This window comes from Doryrhamphus excisus, chromosome 10 (genome assembly GCF_030265055.1).
Source record: "Doryrhamphus excisus isolate RoL2022-K1 chromosome 10, RoL_Dexc_1.0, whole genome shotgun sequence".
NCBI classification, from domain to species: Eukaryota; Metazoa; Chordata; class Actinopteri; order Syngnathiformes; family Syngnathidae; genus Doryrhamphus; species Doryrhamphus excisus.
The window spans coordinates 1645644-1666752 of record NC_080475.1 but is presented as its reverse complement, the minus strand read 5'-3'; the positions used below and the strand labels follow the sequence as shown (position 1 = coordinate 1666752).

The 21109-nt window shown below is 40.6% G+C and overlaps 2 protein-coding genes across 4 annotated transcripts; one reads left to right on the top strand and one right to left on the bottom strand.

Moving 5' to 3' along the window:
* The first annotated feature begins 1104 nt into the window (after positions 1-1104).
* LOC131136948 (zinc finger protein OZF-like) lies at positions 1105-6016 on the top strand. 3 transcript variants are annotated; one of them, XM_058084322.1, is made up of 4 exons: positions 1105-1309; positions 1416-1455; positions 1519-1608; positions 1671-6016. In XM_058084322.1, exons 2-4 carry the CDS (start codon positions 1434-1436, stop codon positions 3020-3022), a joined length of 1464 nt encoding a protein of 487 aa, XP_057940305.1. In that variant the 5' UTR covers positions 1105-1309; positions 1416-1433; the 3' UTR covers positions 3023-6016. The 3 variants fall into 3 exon arrangements, with proteins under 3 accessions (XP_057940305.1, XP_057940303.1, XP_057940304.1); XM_058084320.1 differs by having other exon boundaries at positions 1416-1608; XM_058084321.1 differs by having other exon boundaries at positions 1105-1455.
* On the bottom strand, positions 3208-21030 carry si:dkey-34d22.1 (discoidin, CUB and LCCL domain-containing protein 1). Its single transcript, XM_058084329.1, has 15 exons — positions 20852-21030; positions 15838-16059; positions 15015-15152; positions 13117-13168; positions 12964-13036; positions 11606-11739; positions 11472-11509; positions 11114-11305; positions 9187-9299; positions 8934-9105; positions 8009-8095; positions 7792-7885; positions 6868-6905; positions 6622-6729; positions 3208-5143 (listed from the first exon to the last, which is right to left on the bottom strand). Exons 1-15 carry the CDS (start codon positions 20943-20945, stop codon positions 4767-4769), a joined length of 1932 nt encoding a protein of 643 aa, XP_057940312.1. The 5' UTR covers positions 20946-21030; the 3' UTR covers positions 3208-4766.
* Between the last annotated feature and the right edge of the window lie 79 nt (positions 21031-21109).

Sequence of the window (21109 nt, the reverse complement as noted above, 5' to 3'; positions counted from 1 at the left end):
CAGTGTAAGTTACACTAAGTATATACAATAAGTATTTAAGTAACCACACAGTCTTGGTAAACATGGTAACTGAGCACTAGAAGTGATATAAACTTCTTACTGTTATTTAGTCTACTCAGGAACATTGAACATTGTGGTGTTTTATAACAATAAGCAGTGGTGGTTGTTGATTCTAGCTCAATAAATATTGATTTCATCATTTGTGTGGGTGAAAACTGACCTTTGAGTAAACTCTTCCAATGAACTGCCATAAATTAAAAAAATAAAGTGATCGAAAATATATAAAAATTCATTGATCGTGTCGTATTCCACTAATTTGTCATTATTTTTTTTTCACAAAAAACTATAAACTATTATTGAATTAATGACGTTACTCAAGTCACACACCTCTCTCGTCCGTTAATCCTGGGAACGACACTTCCGCATTCCCATTCCGAGAACGGAAGATGCATTCAGTGACACTCGGTCATTTAACTCTCTGTAAATTAAACATTAAAAATTGGCATATTTCAGACATATTTGCTAATGGTGATTAATTATGATAAATTAATTCAAAAACTGATTACCCTTGACACCCGCGACCCTCGTGAGGGTAAGCGGTTTAGAAAATTACACTTAGACAGCCTTAATTACTACACATTTTAAGTATTTCATAATGACAGTATTGCATTTTGGCACAAAAACTATAATTTAGTGAGAAACGTATTCATAAACACGTACAGAATATGCATGTGTGATAGAACTGTATTATAAATTACTTACATCATTCACAAGTCATAATATTTAGTAATGTACATCACATTTTCAAATGCTTCCGGTCACATGGTTGTGTACCCAAAAGTTCTGCCTCGCTAGGTATAGCAAGCACAGCGCTCCGTTAGCCAAATAATGCCACGAAACAGACCTTTGCATTATAAGTATTTCATAATGACAGTATTGCATTTTGGCACAAAAACTATAATTTGGTGAGAAACGTATTCATAAACACGTACAGAATATGCATGTGTAATAGAACTGTATTATAAATTACATCATTCACAAGTCATAATATTTAGTAATGTACGTCACATTTTCAAATGCTTCCGGTCACATGGTTATGTACCCGGAAGTTCTGCCTCGCTAGGTATAGCAAGCACGGCGCTCCGTTAGCCAAATAATGCACGAAACAGACCTTTGAGCAAATTCGTTTTAACATATTTTAACGTTGAATTAACGTTTATTCGGGAGTGATTGAGAAACAAATTGCAAGGTTTCGACTGGGTGGTGTTTGTTAAAATAAATGGACAAAAAAGACAAGCGTAGCGACATTGTAAGTAGTTTGGTTCAGAGCTAGCAGCCTTGCTAGCAACGGACAACTAGCTAGCATCACTTTTTTTTTTTTTTCCTTTATTATTGATCGGTGATGCACATTTCAGCCTGATTACAGCACTTAGATGGAGATGCATCCGTTCATTGGTGAGATAATCACATCTACCAACAAGGAGCAGCTTGATATGGCTAATGTGTGGAGCATGTTAGGAGGCGAAGCTTCACTGGAGGCGCTCCAGCTAGCTCGACCAGTGCAGGACAGGACGGAAGCAACACAGAGGAAAAGCAAGTCCAGAGACGGTAAGTGTGTTCATTATAAAATATTACAAGATATAATATAATAATTAGCGTCATTTGGGTAGATGTGCGTCATGTCTGCACCTGCCCAGGTTGCCCTTTTTCTTCTACTTTAGAGTCTTTGAAGCACACACACGCACTTCCGGGCTCAGAGGTAGCTTGCCATGCCAAAGACGACACCTCCATCACGGCAATGACTTCGCCCGATGGCGCCGCTGAACCCAGCAGTCCCCCCGGAACGTCAGACAGCAGGCAGAATCCCGACACGCCTATATCCCGGCAGTCCTCCTTGAGTCACATCTCCTCCATATTCCCTTGCCTGTGTTGCCACCACGGCCAGCTGCTGAGCCAGCACGCCAACAGGGACGCCGCATTTTCTCACACGCATCACCACTTTCACCACCACCACTGTCCCATCAGTAACTGTTTGCCCCGCCCACAACTGGGGCAGTCTCATTCGCAGCAGCTCTCTGCCGCCGCCGCTTCGTTCCCCTGCTTGGCGTCCTTGCATCGGCAGCTTCAGGAGGAGCGAGGTCGCCCGCTGACCACACTCGCGTCGCATCCCTGCATGCACTGCTCCGCGTCTTTCTCCAAACCATCCCAGTTGCTGCAGCACCAGCGTTCCGAACACGCCCACAAGCCGTGTGGGTTTCTGTGCATGCAGTGCGGGAGGACGTTCAACTCGCACAGCAACCTCCGCATCCACCTCAACGTGCACACGGGCGCCCGGCCGTACACGTGCTCCGAATGCGGCAAAGGCTTCAGCCAATCCGGCGCTCTCAAAATCCACAGGCGGATTCACACCGGAGAAAGACCTTACACATGTGGCTTCTGCGGAAGAGGGTTCCCACATCTCGCTGGCTTCCGAGCCCACCAGCGGACTCACACGGGGGAGAAACCTTACCGCTGCAACCAGTGCGGGAAGTGTTTCACCCAATCAGGAGCCCTCAAGATTCACACTCGCATCCACACCGGAGAGAGGCCCTTCATCTGTACCATTTGTGGAAAAGCCTTCTCCAATCGCTCCGGAATCCGCTTCCACAACACCACAGTCCACGGTTTACCTCCGGATCAATTGGGACAGGATCGAGCAAGAGGACGTCCGCCCGCGAGTCTACACACCCGTCCCGACGGGAACAACGCGTTGCTGACAGAAACACCATCCGCTTTAGCACTGCTCGCTGGTAGCAAGCCGCCGTCTGACGGCGAGAACGCAGACAGGAACCGAGACGGGCTGATGTACGCCTGTGAGGACTGCGGTCTGCGTTTTAAGGATGCTCCCTCCAGGAACCGACACCAGAGTCAGGTGCACTACTCCTCCGAGGGGAGCGTGGAGGAGGGGGTCCCTAAAGAAGGAGGCAGAAATGCGGGAATCGGACATGACAGTGGAGAGGAGGTAAGAGTCACTATTGTTTAAATTAAGCAAATATGTGGACAGGGGGGGTGTTCAAAGTGCGGCACACAGCATCCACCCCTCCCTGAAAAACGGATTTTGGCCCCAGACTCTCTACTCTCTCGTTGTACATTTTTCATATTTTTTTTGCTTAACCCCCCCCCCTTTAGTGTACCTAAAGTTATGACCAGAAAGTGCGTATGATTGACGGAGGTATTGATCGGGTTTAGGAACAATCACATTACAAAAAGAAACTTTATTGTGCCTTAAATGTGGACATTTTGGATCCCTTTTATTGATGGCCAGACATAAACATTGCACAGAAAAATGTAAATAAAAGATGCTCTCAATGCTTAGTAAAGCAGCTCTAATTAGGAACATGGACAACTTTTAATACTATTATTAATACTATTATGTGTGTTACTGTAATTTTTTTGAATTATGTTTAGTAAAATTAACTTATGGGGGGAAGGACCTCCACTTATTTATGTTTATATGTGATATGAATATATGGAAATCAGTTTTTCTATTTGTTTGGGTGGAGCCAGTGCTGTACAAAATTCAGAACTGAATTGAGAATGAACTCTAAATTCCAATTTGGATTGCGGTTAAAAACAGGAAGCAGAATTCTTGTAATTTTAATTGAAATTTCAAGAAAAAAATTACAGTATATTTAAAACATGATATATGAACTAGGCACAATAATTTATTATACTAAATTTTAGTTGTTTTTTTGAGGGGGAAAATAACAAATGAACATTTAAAACCTACTCAAATAAAACATTCAAGGTTTTGGATAGGAGGCAAGAACAGAACTTCATCTCCCATAATCCCTTGGTGCAAGGTACAACTGCAAGTTCTGCCTTTTATAAAAATTTCAGAAGAAAGGTATCCAAATACATGGTATTCTTAATAGTGGTTAACTTCTTTTTACACTTGTATGACAATGAAATACTGTATGTAAACTAACGACGTCAGTTGTATTCAAGGTCTTCACTTATTTTTCCGCTTACATGGCGATTAATGTCAGAAAATGATGTGGTGCCTTTGTTAAAAATGCTAAAAATGACTTAAACATTAAAATTGGCTATTGTTTTTATGTTTTAATATTAAGTGGTTAACACATTTGTACACTGGTATGACATGTATGATTTAAAAAAAAAATACAGCATACAGCAATATTTCATTTTATATATACCACTTCCTGTAATTCAATTCACTTCAAATTAAAATTCATCCATTCAATTGGATTAAATTCTGAATTTTACACAGGCCTGAGGTCTCCTGTGTCCTAATCATAGCAACAACATAACCATTGTGCCTTTTACGTGTGATAACATTTTATATCATGAATATAATATATACTATTATAATTACTCTTGCTGTTTGTTGGTGTCCAGCAACGTTTCTTTCCGTTTGCAAAAGCTTACAACTCATTAGAGCCACCTGGTGGTAGATTTTAGTCATTGCAGCACCACGACACTGTTAATGTGGAGGGACAGTGTCACAGTGAGACAACCTTTTCAATTGTAAATAATATCCAGTATATGTTGTTATGACAACATGTTATTTGCTGTTTTCCATTCATGTGAAAGTGCAACTTGTGAAACATTGAACCAATAAAAAAAATAAAAAAAAAGAAGCCATATTGTCTTAAAAAATGTTCATTTCTTTCTTTCAGCAGTCCACATGATGGTTGTGACTTTGGAGTACTTCATTCACGGAACGTTCGGCCCGCCATGTTAGTTCACATGAGCTGTGCCTTCCATCACAAAGGCTCCTGATAAGTATGCCTTGGCAGTAACGAGTCACATGACTTGGGCTCGGCGTATATGCCGACGCTAGCGGGTCGTGGCGCATCCACATGAAAGGCAGGGGTGCAGTAGCCGTTGTCAAGAATCCTGTGGGAGGGGCAGTCGTACATCCCCTTGCTGGTGGTAGACGCCAACATGGGGGGTCCGCGTGCGACCCCCGTACACTCCTGTTCGCTGAATGGGGTGGCGTATTCCGGCTCCGGTGGAAGGGGTTCTGCGTACTCTGGGAGGTTGACGGGAGAGTCGTAATGGTTGAATGCGAAGGGGACGGTGTAGCCCTCGTCTGACGGGGGGCGAAACGTAGAGCCCACCTTTACTGGTTGGGCGTAGTCTAGGAAAACAAAACACAAATTCAAACATTACTAGCTAATTCTGGTATGCGTCATGATGTGCAGCTTGCTAGCAGATGGAGCTGCTGCGCGGGGCTAAAGTGTGACCGAATAACTGCGAGTGATCGTGACGGTAGGAGGTCTGAAACCGTAGAGTGACGGAAGGGAGTCAGCCCACAGACCCCCAGAGACACAGAGGGTCCGATGCTTGGGTCGAATCCCACCGTTTATCCAAAACCCCTCCAGTTTCTTGCTACTTTTTAACTGGTTTCATCCCAGTGGTTGTCTTGCAAGCCTTTCCACCTTCTGAAAATATTAACCCAGATCACCGTGTAACAGCGCACAGAATCCATGACCCCCTATAATAATAATAATAATCAATCATTGTTATGCTTTATAATGGATGGCTTTCCTTTTCTTTGGCACACATAATGAAGTACACCAAGTGAAGGAATAAGTCATGTTATTCTTCCACATGGGGCGGCACGGCGGTCGAGTGGTTAGCGTGCAGACTTCACGGCTAGGAGACCATGGTTCAATTCCACCCTCGGCCATCTCTGTGTGGAGTTTGCATGTTCTCCCCGTGCATGCGTGGGTTTTCTCCGGGTACTCCGGTTTCCTCCCACATTCCAAAAACATACTAGGTTAATCATCCATAGGTATGACATTTTTTTTTTTGCATGTTTGTCACACCTGGAGACTCGGGTTCAATTCCACCGACGGCCCCCTCCCGCCGCCCGGCCGCCACATGCATCCAGGCGCCCGGCCTCACCTTCCAGCACACCCCATTGGGACTTTGCCATAGTTAGGGCTGCACGGTGATAGAGTGGTTAGCACGCAGGCACACAGCTAGGCGACCCAAGTTCGATTCCACCCTCAGGCATCTCTGTGTGGAGTTTGCATGTTCTCCCCGTGCATGCGTGGGTTTTCTCCGGGTACTTCGGTTTCCTCCCACATTCCAAAAACATGCTAGGTTAATTGGCGACTCCAAATTGTCCATAGGTATGAATGTGAGTGTGAATGGTTGTTTGTCTATATGTGCCCTGTGATTGGCTGGTGACTGGTCCAGGGTCATCCTTATGAGCTGGAGCGGCTTCTGTCTCATCGCCATTTTAATTAGACAGGCTCCACCAGACGCTGTTTTTGTCTTAGCGTCGCCCCTCTGTCCTGTTTATCGCCACGGCGCTCAGTGAAGGGGCCCCTCTTTGAGCGAGGGGGGGAGGGAGAGAAAGGACGGGTTGGAGCAGCCTTTATCAAGGTCCAATTAAAGAGTCCCTTTCAGAGAGGCAGAAAGGAATGTTTATACAGTGACTGGGGTGATGGGCAAAGAATGGACAGCCCGTGGAGATAGCTGAGAAGTCGGCCATGACAGTCCAGAGGAAAAAATGAATGCCAGTAAAAATCTCAATGGGCGACTGAGAAGAACTAAAAGGAGCATCGAATGATGATGAGCTACAGACGTCAGTGATCCAGTTCTCACCATTGACGGGAGGGATTGGTAGGTCGTCATGGATATTTCTCTCCAGTGGGTACGAGATGAGCTCTGATGGGGAGCAGGGGAGACTCTTAACCTGAAAACTCTGGCAACCTGTTCAACACACACACACACACACACACACACACACACACACACACACACACACACACACACACACACACACACACGACCAGTTGCTGTTTGAAAGCAATTCACAGAAAAAGCAGACATCAGAGAGCAGCAACTTACTTGCTTGCACACAGTGCTTCATTTGAGAGGACATTTTCCTGCACACAAAAGGACATAATCATACAATATTCCACTGACACTTACTTACCTTAAACTATATTAGGAAAGCAGGAAGTGAACAAATGTAACAGTTACTGATTGTAAAAGTACCAGATGGAGGGGTAGGATTTAATAAGCTTTGCTTCTTCCTACTCCTTTTGGACATGTGGAACTGTGAACTGATTATGGGATGCATTCAATTGTAATCTGATGCATGTTCAAATGAAATAAAACCATTACCATAAATTACATTGCTGCATTTTCCCGCTGCAGTCTAATTCATCAAATAATAAATATCACACAGGTAATAAGTATCAGCAGATGCAGCGTCGCCTTCAATAACTAGACTCAGCATTTCAAATAGATGGTCGTATCACACGGTGAATGGACTAACGTCACGATGGCATGACTATGATATCACTACGTGTCATGGTGGTCGTCATGACCAAATTTCAAAAAGCGCAGCTAATTTATGAGTAAAAAGTCAATTTACTTGCTGCTGTGACTCGCCTACAAAGCTATCACATTATTTCCACTTTTTATGTCATTATTATGACTTTTTATCTCATAATTTCGACTTTTTATCTCATTATTTGGACTTACCATTGGGATAATTTTTTTTTCAGTGGCGGAAACGGGCTACCATACATTTTAGACCTTCGCTTCTGTTTTTTTTTTACTGTCACTCCCTCACTTATATCACTGTTTTTCAAAAAATAAATGGTTGCTGTTTCGTGGCTGACTATGGATTATTATGAGTAAAATAAGTGCAGACAGATTTAATGCCATACCACAAAATAGCTGCCGTTGAGTACATATATAAACGCGTCCGGGTGCTATGTGAGTAAATATGGTGTATTTGTATCATGTATGATGTATTATTACCTTCTTTTCCACCAGACTCCAGCCAATAAACAACTGAAGCACATGATCAGTCCCAGGACCACCCCCACTGCGATGATGACTGCTTGACTGGATCCTGCACAGATATATTAATATTCATTCATATTCTAATTTCATCAATTACAACACTGTGCGAGTTAACTTTAGACAAAAAGAGGCTTTAAATGAAAGGCTCCGATGTAAAAATGGATGCACCCACTCTGTCTTGTCTCCACCAAAACTGGTCCTTGTGATGGAGTTGGAGCCGTGTTTGGAGTCACCACCTTGTTTTTGTCAAACGGTGATTCTGTCAGGCAAAAAAGCAGGGCCAAGTTCACCCTTTACACCAAACACGTAGATATGCTAAAAATGTCATCCAATACTTCTCTACAAGGGAGGAGAAATATGATCTCAGGGAAGAAATATTGCAGTATATTGAGGCCGGCAAAATTTGTTTTTTTCCTTTTTCTTAACCTCGTGTGACCCCCGCTGTACAGGTTTTTGTTTTTTTTATTTTTTACTCAAACATCTTTTTTCTTTAATAGTTCAACTTTATGCTACTAAAATGTTATTTTGTCCTTCTAATATTACTAAATTATTGTCATACAATAATGACATTTAAGACTTATCATACAATGTTTTTTGACACTATTTTGACATTACATTATTCTTAGAAAATTATGGCATATTTTTAAAACAATTTCTTGTTAAATTATATTTTCAGAATGTGCTTTAAGCCAATAAAAAACATCATCATATGAAACATGATACAGTAATAATAGAAACTTTAGGGATGATACAAATTTTTTTTTTCATTTTTTTTAACCTTGTGTGACCCCTGCTGTACAGGTTTTGTTTTTTTTTTACATCTTTTTTCTTTAATATTTCAACTTTATGCTACTAAAATGTTATTTTGTCCTAATATTACTAAATTATTCTCATACAATAATGACATTTAAGAATTATCGTACAATGTTTTTCGACACTATTTTGACATTACATTATTCTTGGAAAATTATGGCATATTTTTAAAACAATTTCTTGTTAAATTATATTTTCAGAATGTGCTTTAAGCCAATAAAAAGAACATGAAATGAAATGAAACATGATACAGTAATAATAGAAACTTTGGGGACGATACTAACTTTCAGGTGAGCGAGACCTTGACGTAACCTTGACAGGGCAACCCAGGATCTGGATCTGAGCCGAAGCGCGGCCGTGCCAGCTGTGTGGCTTCAGCCGAATAAAGCGAGCCGTGGTGGTAGGAAATAGGCTGTTGAGTACCCTGAGGTGGCCGTCTGCATAGGCCTGAAACACCTTATTAGAGTCACAAGAACAAGGTTACCAGGGATAGCATTTTGTCAACAAGCTAACCACATCAGCAAATGAGGTGCTGACCATTTCATCTTTGCTGACAACATCTTTATAAACCTTCCAGTTCTGTTTGTCTTTGCTGTAATGGAGGATGTAGGATTCGATGCGGTTCTCACCGGAGCCAGTTGTGATTACTCCTGAAAAAACAGAAGCGGAAGAATTCTGTTTCAGTTCACATTTCCTGGTAAAAAAAAATAAAGAAAACAAACATCCAATTTTTTTCAGTTAGGAGTGATTCAGTGTTTTGCAAAATGCAACACTGACATGAATAAGTGCAGTTTAGTGCTTATCTAAAGTAGGTTCAACATTAGCTGATCCTGGTTGATATTAGCATTAGTAGTGAATTGCTGGATTAGCCATAAAATATATAGGAAATTAATTAACCTTCCTCTTGTGTTAGGGTCGGCACCGACCCGTTTTACATTTTAATGCATAAAAAAAATCACATAACATTTATTTATTGCATCAAGGCTTTTTGACTTTGTCAGGAAAATATATTTCAACAAAATAAAACCAAAAAAAATTTTTTTTAGTAATTGTATTGTTAGGGTCGGTTTCGACCCGGTCATAATAATATGATTATAAAGAAATATTTTGAGCCAGAACTGAAATCATAAGTGCACAATTAGATAACACAATGACAACCAGCTCCTCTTCTCATCATGTAAGCTTCAGGGGATTATCATTTTGACCGCTTTTCCAGTATACCAGCAGAAAAACAATGTCCAGACATTTGTTCACTTCCTGCTTTCGTAATATAGTTTAATTTTTTTGTTTTTTTTGTCACGTACTGAAGTACAAGGTGATATGACCATACAATGACATAATGGGTACCATAGTAACTTTCAAATGTATTAGTGTATACATTGTATAAATGTATTATGTAATGGTTATTTTTTAGCCTTATGCATTATTTTAGCTGTTTGAGGATTAACTACATCAACAAATCATAAGTGTACAATTAGCAACCAGCTCCTCTTCTCATCATGGAAGCTTCAGGGGATTCTCATTTTGACCGCTTTTCCAGTATACCAGCAGAAAAACAATGTCCAGACATTTGTTCACTTCCTGCTTTCATAATATTGTTAAATTTTTTTTTTTTTTTTTTGTCACGTACTGAAGTACAAGGTGATATGACCATACAATGACATAGTGGGTACCATAGTAACTTTCAAATGTATTAGTGTATAAATTGTATAAATGTATTATATAATGGTTATTTTTTAGCCTTATGCATTATTTTAGCTGTTTGAGGATTAACTACATCAACAAATCACAAGTGTACAATTAGCAACCAGCTCCTCTTCTCATCATGGAAGCTTCAGGGGATTCTCATTTTGACCGTTTTTCCAGTATACCAGCAGAAAAACAAGGTCCAGACATGTGAGGTGAATTCGCTCATTTGATTGGCTGATTTCACATTTACAATTTGGATCATGGAAAGAATGGCAAGAAGTACAGTGAACCAAGATCTGGACCACATTTTTGGTCAGACAGACCAGCATAGCCATTGAGATGAGCAGAAGGACAACGTGGAGTATGATCCAGAAGACACAGATGATGCGAGTCAGATGAAGAGGTTGCTGGTGGTGAAGCTGTTCTATATCTCTCAGTAATAGCCAGGTAACACAATTATCTTTCATTTATTAATATGATAGGTGAATGAATAGTGAATAATATGAATAGGTTCATTTTACCATTTTTGGAAATTGAAATTGAGGGGTATAGTGACAAAAAAGCCCACACCAGAAGTATTAAAACCAACATTTTCATGGATGAGGAAGCCTAAGAAGGTAACCAAGAGAAAAAACTTATTGTTTTTAGTGTATTTTATAGCTAATTTAATACATGGGTCAAAACCGACCCGTTAACATAAGAGATGATACCAGAAAGCTAACACAAGAGGAAGGTTTAAAAAAAAAAAAAAAAGGTTTTCCACATTTAAACCTACCTGTGATAGTGCTTTTATCAGTGAGCCCCAGCTCCACCCAGGGGTGCGCGTCACCCACTCCAGCACTCCAGTATAGCACCTCTTGTCCGGAATCCATGTTCCTAACAGACCAGGACATTTTGTGCTCTTGGCTGTCTTTCTCCCCAAAAGATGAGGCGTTTAAAGCGTACACCGCCAGGATGTTTTTACATTCTGTTGAGCAATCAAGAGAAGAAGTTGGATCGTGGAAGTACTTCATTATAATATCCTGAAATGTTTTGTATACAACCACTCTAGTTGGTCAGGAAATATCAATTTGTCAACTGTAACACACTTCAGCTGGAATGAAAATATATGACTTGATGGCCACAAGCTGCACCTTGTGTGAACATCAGCTTCTTCTCTGATAGCGAGCCCCTGTTGAAATAGAGGGATGGATCCGAAATCAGTGGAAACAATTTGGTGATGTTTTTAAGCGCTGCTATGAAATAAAAACAGCAACAGCTTACGGACATTTTCGAGAGGATCCCATTAGAAAAGGTGGACTCGTAGAGCGTGAGGCTCCTCTCACGGGTCACAGTCACATGACCTCCAAGACTATCAGATGTAGCTCCGGCGTGCACAGCAGATTTACACAGGACGGACGTCTGTGATGAAAATGAATCAATGTTACACATTTTATTGCATTTCCAGTGTAAATTTTTTTACTTTTAACCCAACAGGGCAGTCTTTTTTTTGATATTGTGCAACCCCGTATGTACGATACATGTAGGCATGTATTGGTATGACATCCTTGGGTAAAAAAACAAAAAAAACGGTTTCACGGTATCACAATTACAGCTTACATGAGTAAATAAAATACTACTGTGGATAATCCTGCACTTCAAGTCGCGACACAATAGATATTTTTTAAATACATGGTCAGGCAAAAATGATCTGACACATTTGTAGGTTAAATAAAAGGCAAATAAAGTAAAGTCACAAAGTGTTTTTATTTTCAAAAAGTACATATAATGTAATTTTTTTTCATATAATGCCATTTTGCTTTGTTTCTTTATAATGCCATTGTTTTCATGAATTGGTGACTGATGAGCATGGCGCTTTCATTGTGGAAACGTTTATCAAAACAAACGGATCTGTAGCCATGATCCCGTATCAGCTCCAAACACCATCTTGTTATGGGTTACCAACTTCAGAGCTGATTTAATTTTTAAAACATAATGAAACAGAATGGTATTATATGTACTTTTCGAAAATAAAAACACTTTTTTGTTTCTTTACTTTATTTGCCTTTTATTTAACCTACAAATAAAATAAAATAAATAAATGTCTAATTATTAAATTTGCTATTTATTTTAATTTAATTTCATTAAATGTATTAAATTAAATAGCAAATAAATAGAATCAAGTGGTCCAAGAATGTCACGACCGAAATCATTTTTATGTTATTATTGTTGTTGAGCCGCTTTGAAGTGGTTGTTGCTTGTTGTTCAGTGGCAAATAAATAGTTTATACCTCTTGTCTCTGTCTCAATCACATCCCCACATTTGGTGACCCTCCACAAAAATAATCAATAAGTCTAAGTCATAATTGTGAGGTATGTAGACTGTTCTCTGAAACCACTATTGGTAACATATGCTAGCCACCGGTGGTGTTCTTATATTTTCTGGGTGAAAAAAAGAGCCTCTTCAATAAATGTGTACTGCATTGTGTTTATTTTCTTATTTGAATTGACACACTTCATGTAGCTATCGCCATCCCCCCTGTGATGGAAAATCAAACCGGATCGGGATTGACTTGATCCAAACCATACCATCATGCTCATGATATGTATTTGTTGCAGTAATGACTTTTAATTAGTGTTTACTTACATCTCTATAGCCATGATCAGGACCTCCCCAAATGTCACCCGCCACGTTCTTACATCCGGCTGGACAGTAAACACTGACGAAATAAAAGTCTAATATGTGAACAGTCATTGATGCTTTTCTGAAATACACAAATGATGTGAAACATGAACCAACCTCAACTGTGGCGAACGAAAATGAGACCCTCGTTGTAAACAAGAGATGATATCTGCAACAGCAATGTAGACGAAGAAAATGAAAGGAAGGCATGGGAATTTTTTAAGGGCTTACATAATGACCCCCCCCCCCCCCCCATTCCATCTTTCCAACACATGAGACATCCTAGTGTGGTCCAAGTGTTGCTGTATTAGGGGATGAGTGGTCATCAGTGTTGAGATGAGCGAGGCCTTTGTTTTTAAGGGGACTCTGTCATGTTTCACAAGCACGGCGACTGGCTCTTGTGTGATCTCAGCTAACAGAGGACGGTTTGTGCGTCCAGACACAGGCTCAGCTCCAGACACGGCGAGAGTTCGCAAAACAAGACAGGAGAAAACAGGAAGCTGTGATACATACTGTACAGCCAAATGACCTCATCCAATCAGACTATATATAGACTAGTACTCACTTGAAGAAGGGAAAAACATAACCTGTATATATTTTTGTCGTAACAAGAGACTGATTAAATGGCTTTTGGATGGTGGCACCCCAGTGAGGTGATTGATGGTCCTTGTGTTTTCTCTGCTGGGGTGACGGAGCGGTTGACAGGAAAGGAGAAGAATCGAGCCTCATTGTACAGCATTGAACAGAAGCTGGAGGCCACCATGCATTCAGAAGTCTTGCTTTCCCAGCAAACACGCCAGAGCGAAGATAGCGACCGAGGATGAATGCCAATAAGAGGTGACTCACATCCACAAACAACTGCATGCACACGGTGACAAAATACACACATAGAATGGTGTTATATCATCCTGAAGCATTGGGATCACCCGCCACTCACCTATGATAACATAATGTAATACTATTAACTAGTAACTAGAAATGTATGAACACAATATATCATATTATCACATACTACAGTATTAATTGGCCCTGTACCCTAGAAACCGCCCATGAATGATACGGGAAAAGGCCGAAATGATACCGTGTCAAAGCCCAGGGCAGTGATACTGATAAAATATAGAGTTTAACCATGTCCAGTATCAGCCCCCGTAGCTGTCCACTCAGAGCGCGCTGCTCTGGTATCGTGCCCGTGAAACAACCAATCAGAGAACAGCGCACGAGTGCTTCGTGCCTAGTGCTTCTCCAGACACCAAAAACCCAAACTTGATTAATGGAACTTTAATTGTCAGACATTGATAAGACTGTTGATAAAATATTATTGTTGAAATATTTTTGCAATTATTGTGTTTACACTGTTTAGATATAATACATGTAATAAACTGAACATTTTGTGGAAACAAAATGGTCTTTTGATTAAATAGTATGTGATAATAAGCTCATGATTAAATAGTATCTGATAATAAGATCATCACATGGTTTGTCTGGTATCAGGCCCAGTATCATGCGTGTGATAACCTATAAATCCCACCTGCCACATCCTGTTTTTATAAAGCCTTAGAGTTGCTAAAAATCGACACACATTTCCCAAAATTCAGGCCAATAACATCCATCCATCCATCCATCCATTTTCTGTACCGCTTATCCTCACAAGATTTGCAGGCATGCTGGAGCCTATGCTAGCTGTATTTGGGCGAGAAGCAGGGTACACCCTGGACTGATGGCCAGCCAATCACAGGGCACATATAGACAAACAACCATTCATGGACAATTTGTAGTCGCCAATTAACCTAGCATGTTTTTGGAATGTGGGAGGAAACCGGAGTACCCTGAGAAAACTCACACATGCACTGGGAGAACATGCAAACTCCACACAGAGATGCCCAAACAGGGAATCGAACCGTTGTCTCCTAGCTGTCTGTCCGGCTAACCACTCGATAATAACAAAATGCTTCAAGTACAACTGTAGCACTGCTCAATAATAATCTGTTTAGAATGATGGTTACATGAAGCCATACCTGGATGCTGGTCTGTGGCATAGGAGAGTAGGAACCCTCTTCCGGACCGATGTGACCTCGTCTTGAAGGTTATTGTCACTTCATTGCTTGGAAGTGTCATATTCTTTTGTGACACATTAAGCCACCCACACACGGGACCTGTGACAAAGAAGATGTACATTTTAAAATAGCAAGAGAAATATTTTAGACAGTTGGCTTGTATTTACTCCAAAAGATAGCATGGATTTGTCCATTTATTGTGTGAGCTATTTTGTTATATCAGTCTGGATTTTGTATCCTTCCAAATTCTGAATATTCTTAAATCAAAACAATAATTGGAACTATACTAAATGAGCAAAAAAAAAACCAGCAGTCCTATAATTCTTATTATGGAGTCATTTGCTGTGCATATACTGTATGTAGGGTCAGAAATGCATAACATGCTATCATTGAATTAACATACTATCATTGAATTGAACTGCATGGACTTTATGTACAATAGCATATTAAGTGAAAAGTCGAGTAGCCTAGTTTGTCGCTGCTTGTAGAAACATTCACCCAGCTGCGAGTAAAGCACATTAAATTCATGACTCAGGTACTATGGAATCCATGAACAAACCCTATTGACGATGTAACAGTACAGCATGTCTATCATCAATTTCTCAATCGTTCTTATTGGCATGGGGCCAATGCCTCCGAGACACGACTTCTCTGTTACATCTGTATGTCAAGGGATTGGCATGCCCCGTGTCTAGTAATGGCGTGGGGAGTGTCGCCATTAGCACGGGAAGCTGCTGAGATAAGGCAAAAAACACGGATTTACATGGCTAGTAAACATTCTTACCCAGGTGGAGTGTTCCGCTTTTATCTGTGACGATGAGAGAACCATTGCTGCAGCCTCTACTACTCTCAATGTCAAAATCCCCAAAGAGGAGTCGCAGTTTACGCCCTTCTGGCACACGGAGCTTCCACTTGCACCAAGTGTTGCTAGGGTAAGTGCCTGGGTAGTTCTGAGAGGCCAGGGTGCCTGATTCTGTTCCCAGCAGTGTATGTCCGCAGCCATTACCTGGAAAAATACAAGTAAAACAATAATATCAAGTTTAACAGCACATTAGTTTTAACTTCTAACTCTTTAAAACATCATTCATTTAATTCTTGCATTTTATATGCTATTTTTTAACTACATTTGTTCTGAATTCTGGATCATAATTTATTTACTTTTATTATCCCATCAGACATGAGCTTGATTTTCTCATGAAAAAAGTGCAACTAAGGTGGATTTCAGAGTGTTTTATTGGAAATAAAATTAATTCAATGTTTTTGTCAAATAGCTTAGCACATATTGGCATATACAGTGAAGAAAATAAGTATTTGAACACCCTGCTATTTTGCTATTTCTCCCACTTAGAAATCATGGAGGGGTCTGAAATTTTCATCGTAGGTGCATGTCCACTGTGAGAGAGATAAACTAAAAAGAAAAATCCAGAAATCACAATGCATGATTTTTTAACAATTTATTTGTGTGATACAGCTGCAAATAAGTATTTGAACACCTGTGTATCATCTAGAATTCTGACCCTGAAAGACCTGTTAGTCTGCCCATTAGAAGTCCACCTGCACTCCATGTATCATCCTGAATCAGATGCACCTGTTTGAGGTCGTTAGCTGCATAAAGACACCTGTCCACCCCATACAATCAGTAAGACTTTAACTTGTAACATGGCGAAGACCAAAGAGCTGTCCAAAGACACCAGAGACAAAATTGTACACCTCCACAAGGCTGGAAAGGGCTACGGAGCAATTACCAAGCAGCTTGGTGAAAAAAGGTCCACTGTTGGAGCTATCATTAGAAAATGGAAGAAGCTAAACATGACGGTCAATCTCAATCGGAGTGGAGCCCCATGCAAGATATCACCTCGTGGGGTCTCAATGATTCTAAGAAAGGTGAGGAATCAGCCCAGAACTACACGACAGGACTTGGTCAATGACCTGAAAAGAGCTGGGACCACCGTTTCCAAGGTTACTGTAGGTAATACACTAAGACGTCATGATGTGAAATCATGCATGGCACGAAAGGTTCCCCTGCTTAAACCAGCACATGTCAAGGCCCGTCTTAAGTTTGCATATGACCATTTGGATGATACAGAGGAGTCATGGGAGAAAGTTTTATGGTCAGATGAGACCAAAATAGAACTTTTTGGTCATAATTCCAATAAGCGTGTTTGGAGGAAGAAGAATGAAGAGTACAATCCGAAGAACACCATCCCTACTGTGAAGCATGGGGGTGGTAGCATCATGCTTTGGGGGTGTTTTTCTGCACATGGGACAGGACGAGTGCACTGCATTAAAGAGAGGATGACTGGGGCCGTGTATTGTGAGATTTTGGGGAACAACCTCCTTCCCTCTGTCAGAGCATTGAAGATGGGTCGTGGCTGGGTCTTCCAACACGACAACGACCCGAAGCACACAGCCAGGAAAACCAAGGAGTGGCTCCGTAAGAAGCATATCAAGGTTCTAGCATGGCCCAGCCAGTCTCCAGACCTGAACCCAATCGAAAATCTTTGGAGGGAGCTCAAACTCTGTGTTTCTCAGTGACAGCCCAGAAACCTGACTGATCTAGAGAAGATCTGTGTGGAGGAGTGGGCCAAGATCCCTCCTGCAGTGTGTGCAAACCTGGTGAAAAACTACAGGAAACGTTTGACCTCTGTAATAGCAAACAAAGGCTACTGTACCAAATATTAACATTCATTTTCTCAGGTGTTCAAATACTTATTTGCAGCTGTATCACACAAATAAATTGTTAAAAAATCATGCATTGTGATTTCTGGATTTTTCTTTTTAGTTTATCTCTCTCACAGTGGACATGCACCTACGATGAAAATTTCAGACCCCTCCATGATTTCTAAGTGGGAGAAATAGCAAAATAGCAGGGTGTTCAAATACTTATTTTCTTCACTGTAAGTACTGGCTTCAAAGTTTTGTTGAAACTCTGTTTATATTCTTGTAAATCAAATCAAATCAACTTTATTTGTATAGCACTTTTCCTGCAAAGACATGCAACACAAAGTGCTTTACAGAATTAAAAACAATTACCACAATTAAAAGGAAAAACAATTACTAAGAAAGCCCCTCCCACCCTCCATACTAGACACACACACACACACACACAATCACACACAGTAGGGAGACATGGCATGGCACTGAGGATCAAGGAAACGCCAACTTTGGGGCCGTCCACACTGGGAGGAGCCACAGGCCGTGCCATCTGGTCCCCCGACGAGTGGACCCCCACATTAAAGGGAGGAACCCCCAGCTGGCCGGGTCGAAGGGACCCAAGGATGGCACCCCCTCAGCAGACCTGACACAGCCCCCAGTGTGGAGGACCCCCTCCGAGGAAACACTGGAGTTAAAAGCTAAAAGACTAAAAGCATAAAATAGGACTAAAAAGATAAAAACATAAGAAAAGTTTAAAAATATTAGTTAAAAGCCTGATTAAAAAGGTGTGTCTTTAATCTTTTTTTTTAAATATTAACAGTCTCCGCAGTCCTGAGGCTCTCCGGCAGGCTGTTCCACAGGTGGGGGCCATAGTGGCTAAATGCTGCCTCACCGTGGGTTTTTGGTATTGTTAAATGGCCAGTGCCGGAGGACCGCAGGGTCCGCAGGGGTTGATATGGTAAAAGCAGATCAAATAAATAAGAAGGTTAAGACATTTAAAACCCAGTAGGATAATCTTAAATCTTGTAAATGTAATATAAATAGTATGTCAATTTTTCCTGAACAATAAAAGCATGTTAGCAAATTCATGTTTTTCTTTTCCCCCCAAAGACTGTGAGAAATTAAAGTTCATGTTGTCGTTAATTCTCACTTCTGCATGACCAACACTTCCTGTGCAGCATAGATGACTAATAAACGCCTACTTGCAACAACACAGTTAAAGCACAGCTTGTTTATACTGTCTGGAAGGGAAGTGGTGACAACTACGTATATGGAAAGCTTATCAGTTCACATCCTCTTTTACTATTATTTTGACAGTTTCTTCTTTTGCATACTATTTTCATGCGGATTCATAACATCATCTGACCTGTGGTTACTGTGACAAACACTTGAACCAGACTAGGAACACTAATATTTATATTATATTGACTTGACAGTAAACAAACGAGTACATTCCTGTAACGATCACTCAGAGATAAATGTTGTGATGTGGGGGCGGCAGTAAGTAGTGAGGTGGTCCAGGAATGGTCAAAAGCTTAAAAATGCCCCGGTCACCTTGGCTATAGCAGCTTCATCCTTGTAGTCGTTGTCTTCCATATAAGGGCGCTTAAGATTTGTTGAGCTCAAAGTGCAGGATAACCTTGTGTGCTCACCCTGTGTCTTCACACCAAACACCCCCACCCGAACTTCTACGCTGCTCTTTCATTGTTATTGCTGCTCCTCAAAGCCCCCTAAGGATTTCCTGGACATGCCACAGCGACATAGAGTAACCACGGGCAACCAAGCATGGATCTGTCACTCTCCAGTGGAAGGTCGCTGGGTGGTCTGTAAAATTATCCTTGCACCTCCGTACCGTAATTTCATCTTTATTAGTGGATGTATTTGGTGTGGAAAGACTGCAGACAAGCGTCCCAATTCTTGTTTTCCCACAGAGTGCTTAACTGGCAGGTCCTCGCAGGTCCACACAAGCAGACGGGATGCTCACCTTCATTGCCTACCGCTACTTGAATGACGGAGCCACACAACAGCACCGGGGCCCACCAAAGCTCTTTGCAAGCTTCCCAGCAATTACAAAGTGACTGTGAAGTTAATCATCTGTCGATGTGAGAAAACCAATGCCACAGAGAAACGCCCAAAATAACACAATGATTGTGCTTTCCAGCAGTTGAGTATAATTCAGGTAACACTTATTCATGTGGCATGTGGAGTACACTTCACTGTTGGGGAAGCCTGTGGGAATAGTGAACTTATAGCTGCAGGTAAACATGTAAAGAAGAGTATGTAAAGAATGTGTCACACGTGACCAACCCTTCTTCATTACAAAAGGTTAACCTCGATATGGATAGAAGAGCATAAACATGGTGTAATGAATCACTAAAAATAGACATGTAACCTGTCCAATTGTGAAATACCTATGCGTTTGGTGATATAGTGTATAGCTAAATATAGTGATGTTATATAGTAGGACTGTCAAATGATAAAATAATTAATCAAATTAATCATATTGGGTAAAACTAATTAATCACAATTAATCACCATTGTCAACTATGTCTGAAATATGCCAATTTTTACTTTATTTAATGAATAGAAAGATAAATGATGATATGTATGTATATTTGTAGGTACTCCAAACGAACTGAATATGTCAGTCAAGCTAAAATGCACCACACTAGTCTCTTTAATAGTAGTACAATAAACACTTTTAAGGTGTCATTATGAGCAATAAGATGTTGTGTTCACAGACATCACGTAATTTAATGTAAATTAGATTCATTTCCAGCATACTTAAATGTAGCAAAAACATATTTGTCAAGAAAATACTCCGTTTTTATATTACTTTTTCAAAAGGTTGTGTCTTGAAATTGTTAGCTATGAAGGCATACCGGAAATGAGAAAAAAATAACGTAATTAATGAAATAAATTAGTTACCGCCGTCATCGAGTTATTTTTGACAGCACTATTAGATCTAGATGTATAGCTTTAAATATACTGTACAGACATACATTTGGCACTCATTTCGACTAGAAGCATAGCATTAATTATAATCTTTTTTTACAGTAATATTAATCATTTTAGGATTGATGTCAGCTTGGCTAGCAAGCTTTAAGAAAATGTCTCGAGACAAGAACTTATGCGTAACTTACCCTCTTGGCCGTGGACACATACGTTTAGTATAACCCAGTATCCAACAAAAAGTGATTTCACAGCATCTCGGATGTTTTCACACTTTGTTAACATTGTTTCCAAAGCTGAGAAGAGGAATGTAAAGTGCAAGCCGCCACGGCTGTGTGTTGTCTCCTCGCTTTCCTGAGGAAAAGTTGTAGTAGAAAGTGTTGGGGTGTTACCATTGGCCACGAGTGGTTGCACTCGATTCACGATTGGCTCATTGTGGCTGTCAATCA

What these genes read in the sequence shown, in the direction of transcription:
- LOC131136948 (XM_058084320.1), top strand. Translation starts at nt 1,434, where the DNA reads ATGGAGATGCATCCGTTCATTGGTGAGATAATCACATCTACCAACAAG. An exon ending in GAAAAGCAAGTCCAGAGACG is followed by an intron (nt 1,609 to 1,670) that starts GTAAGTGTGTTC and finishes TCATTTGGGTAG; the next exon opens with ATGTGCGTCATGTCTGCACC.
- si:dkey-34d22.1 (XM_058084329.1), bottom strand. Translation starts at nt 20,945, where the DNA reads ATGTTAACAAAGTGTGAAAACATCCGAGATGCTGTGAAATCACTTTTT. An exon ending in ATGTGTCCACGGCCAAGAGG is followed by an intron (nt 16,060 to 20,851) that starts GTAAGTTACGCA and finishes GTATTTTTCCAG; the next exon opens with GTAATGGCTGCGGACATACA. An exon ending in TTGTCAGCAAAGATGAAATG is followed by an intron (nt 9,106 to 9,186) that starts GTCAGCACCTCA and finishes GACTCTAATAAG; the next exon opens with GTGTTTCAGGCCTATGCAGA.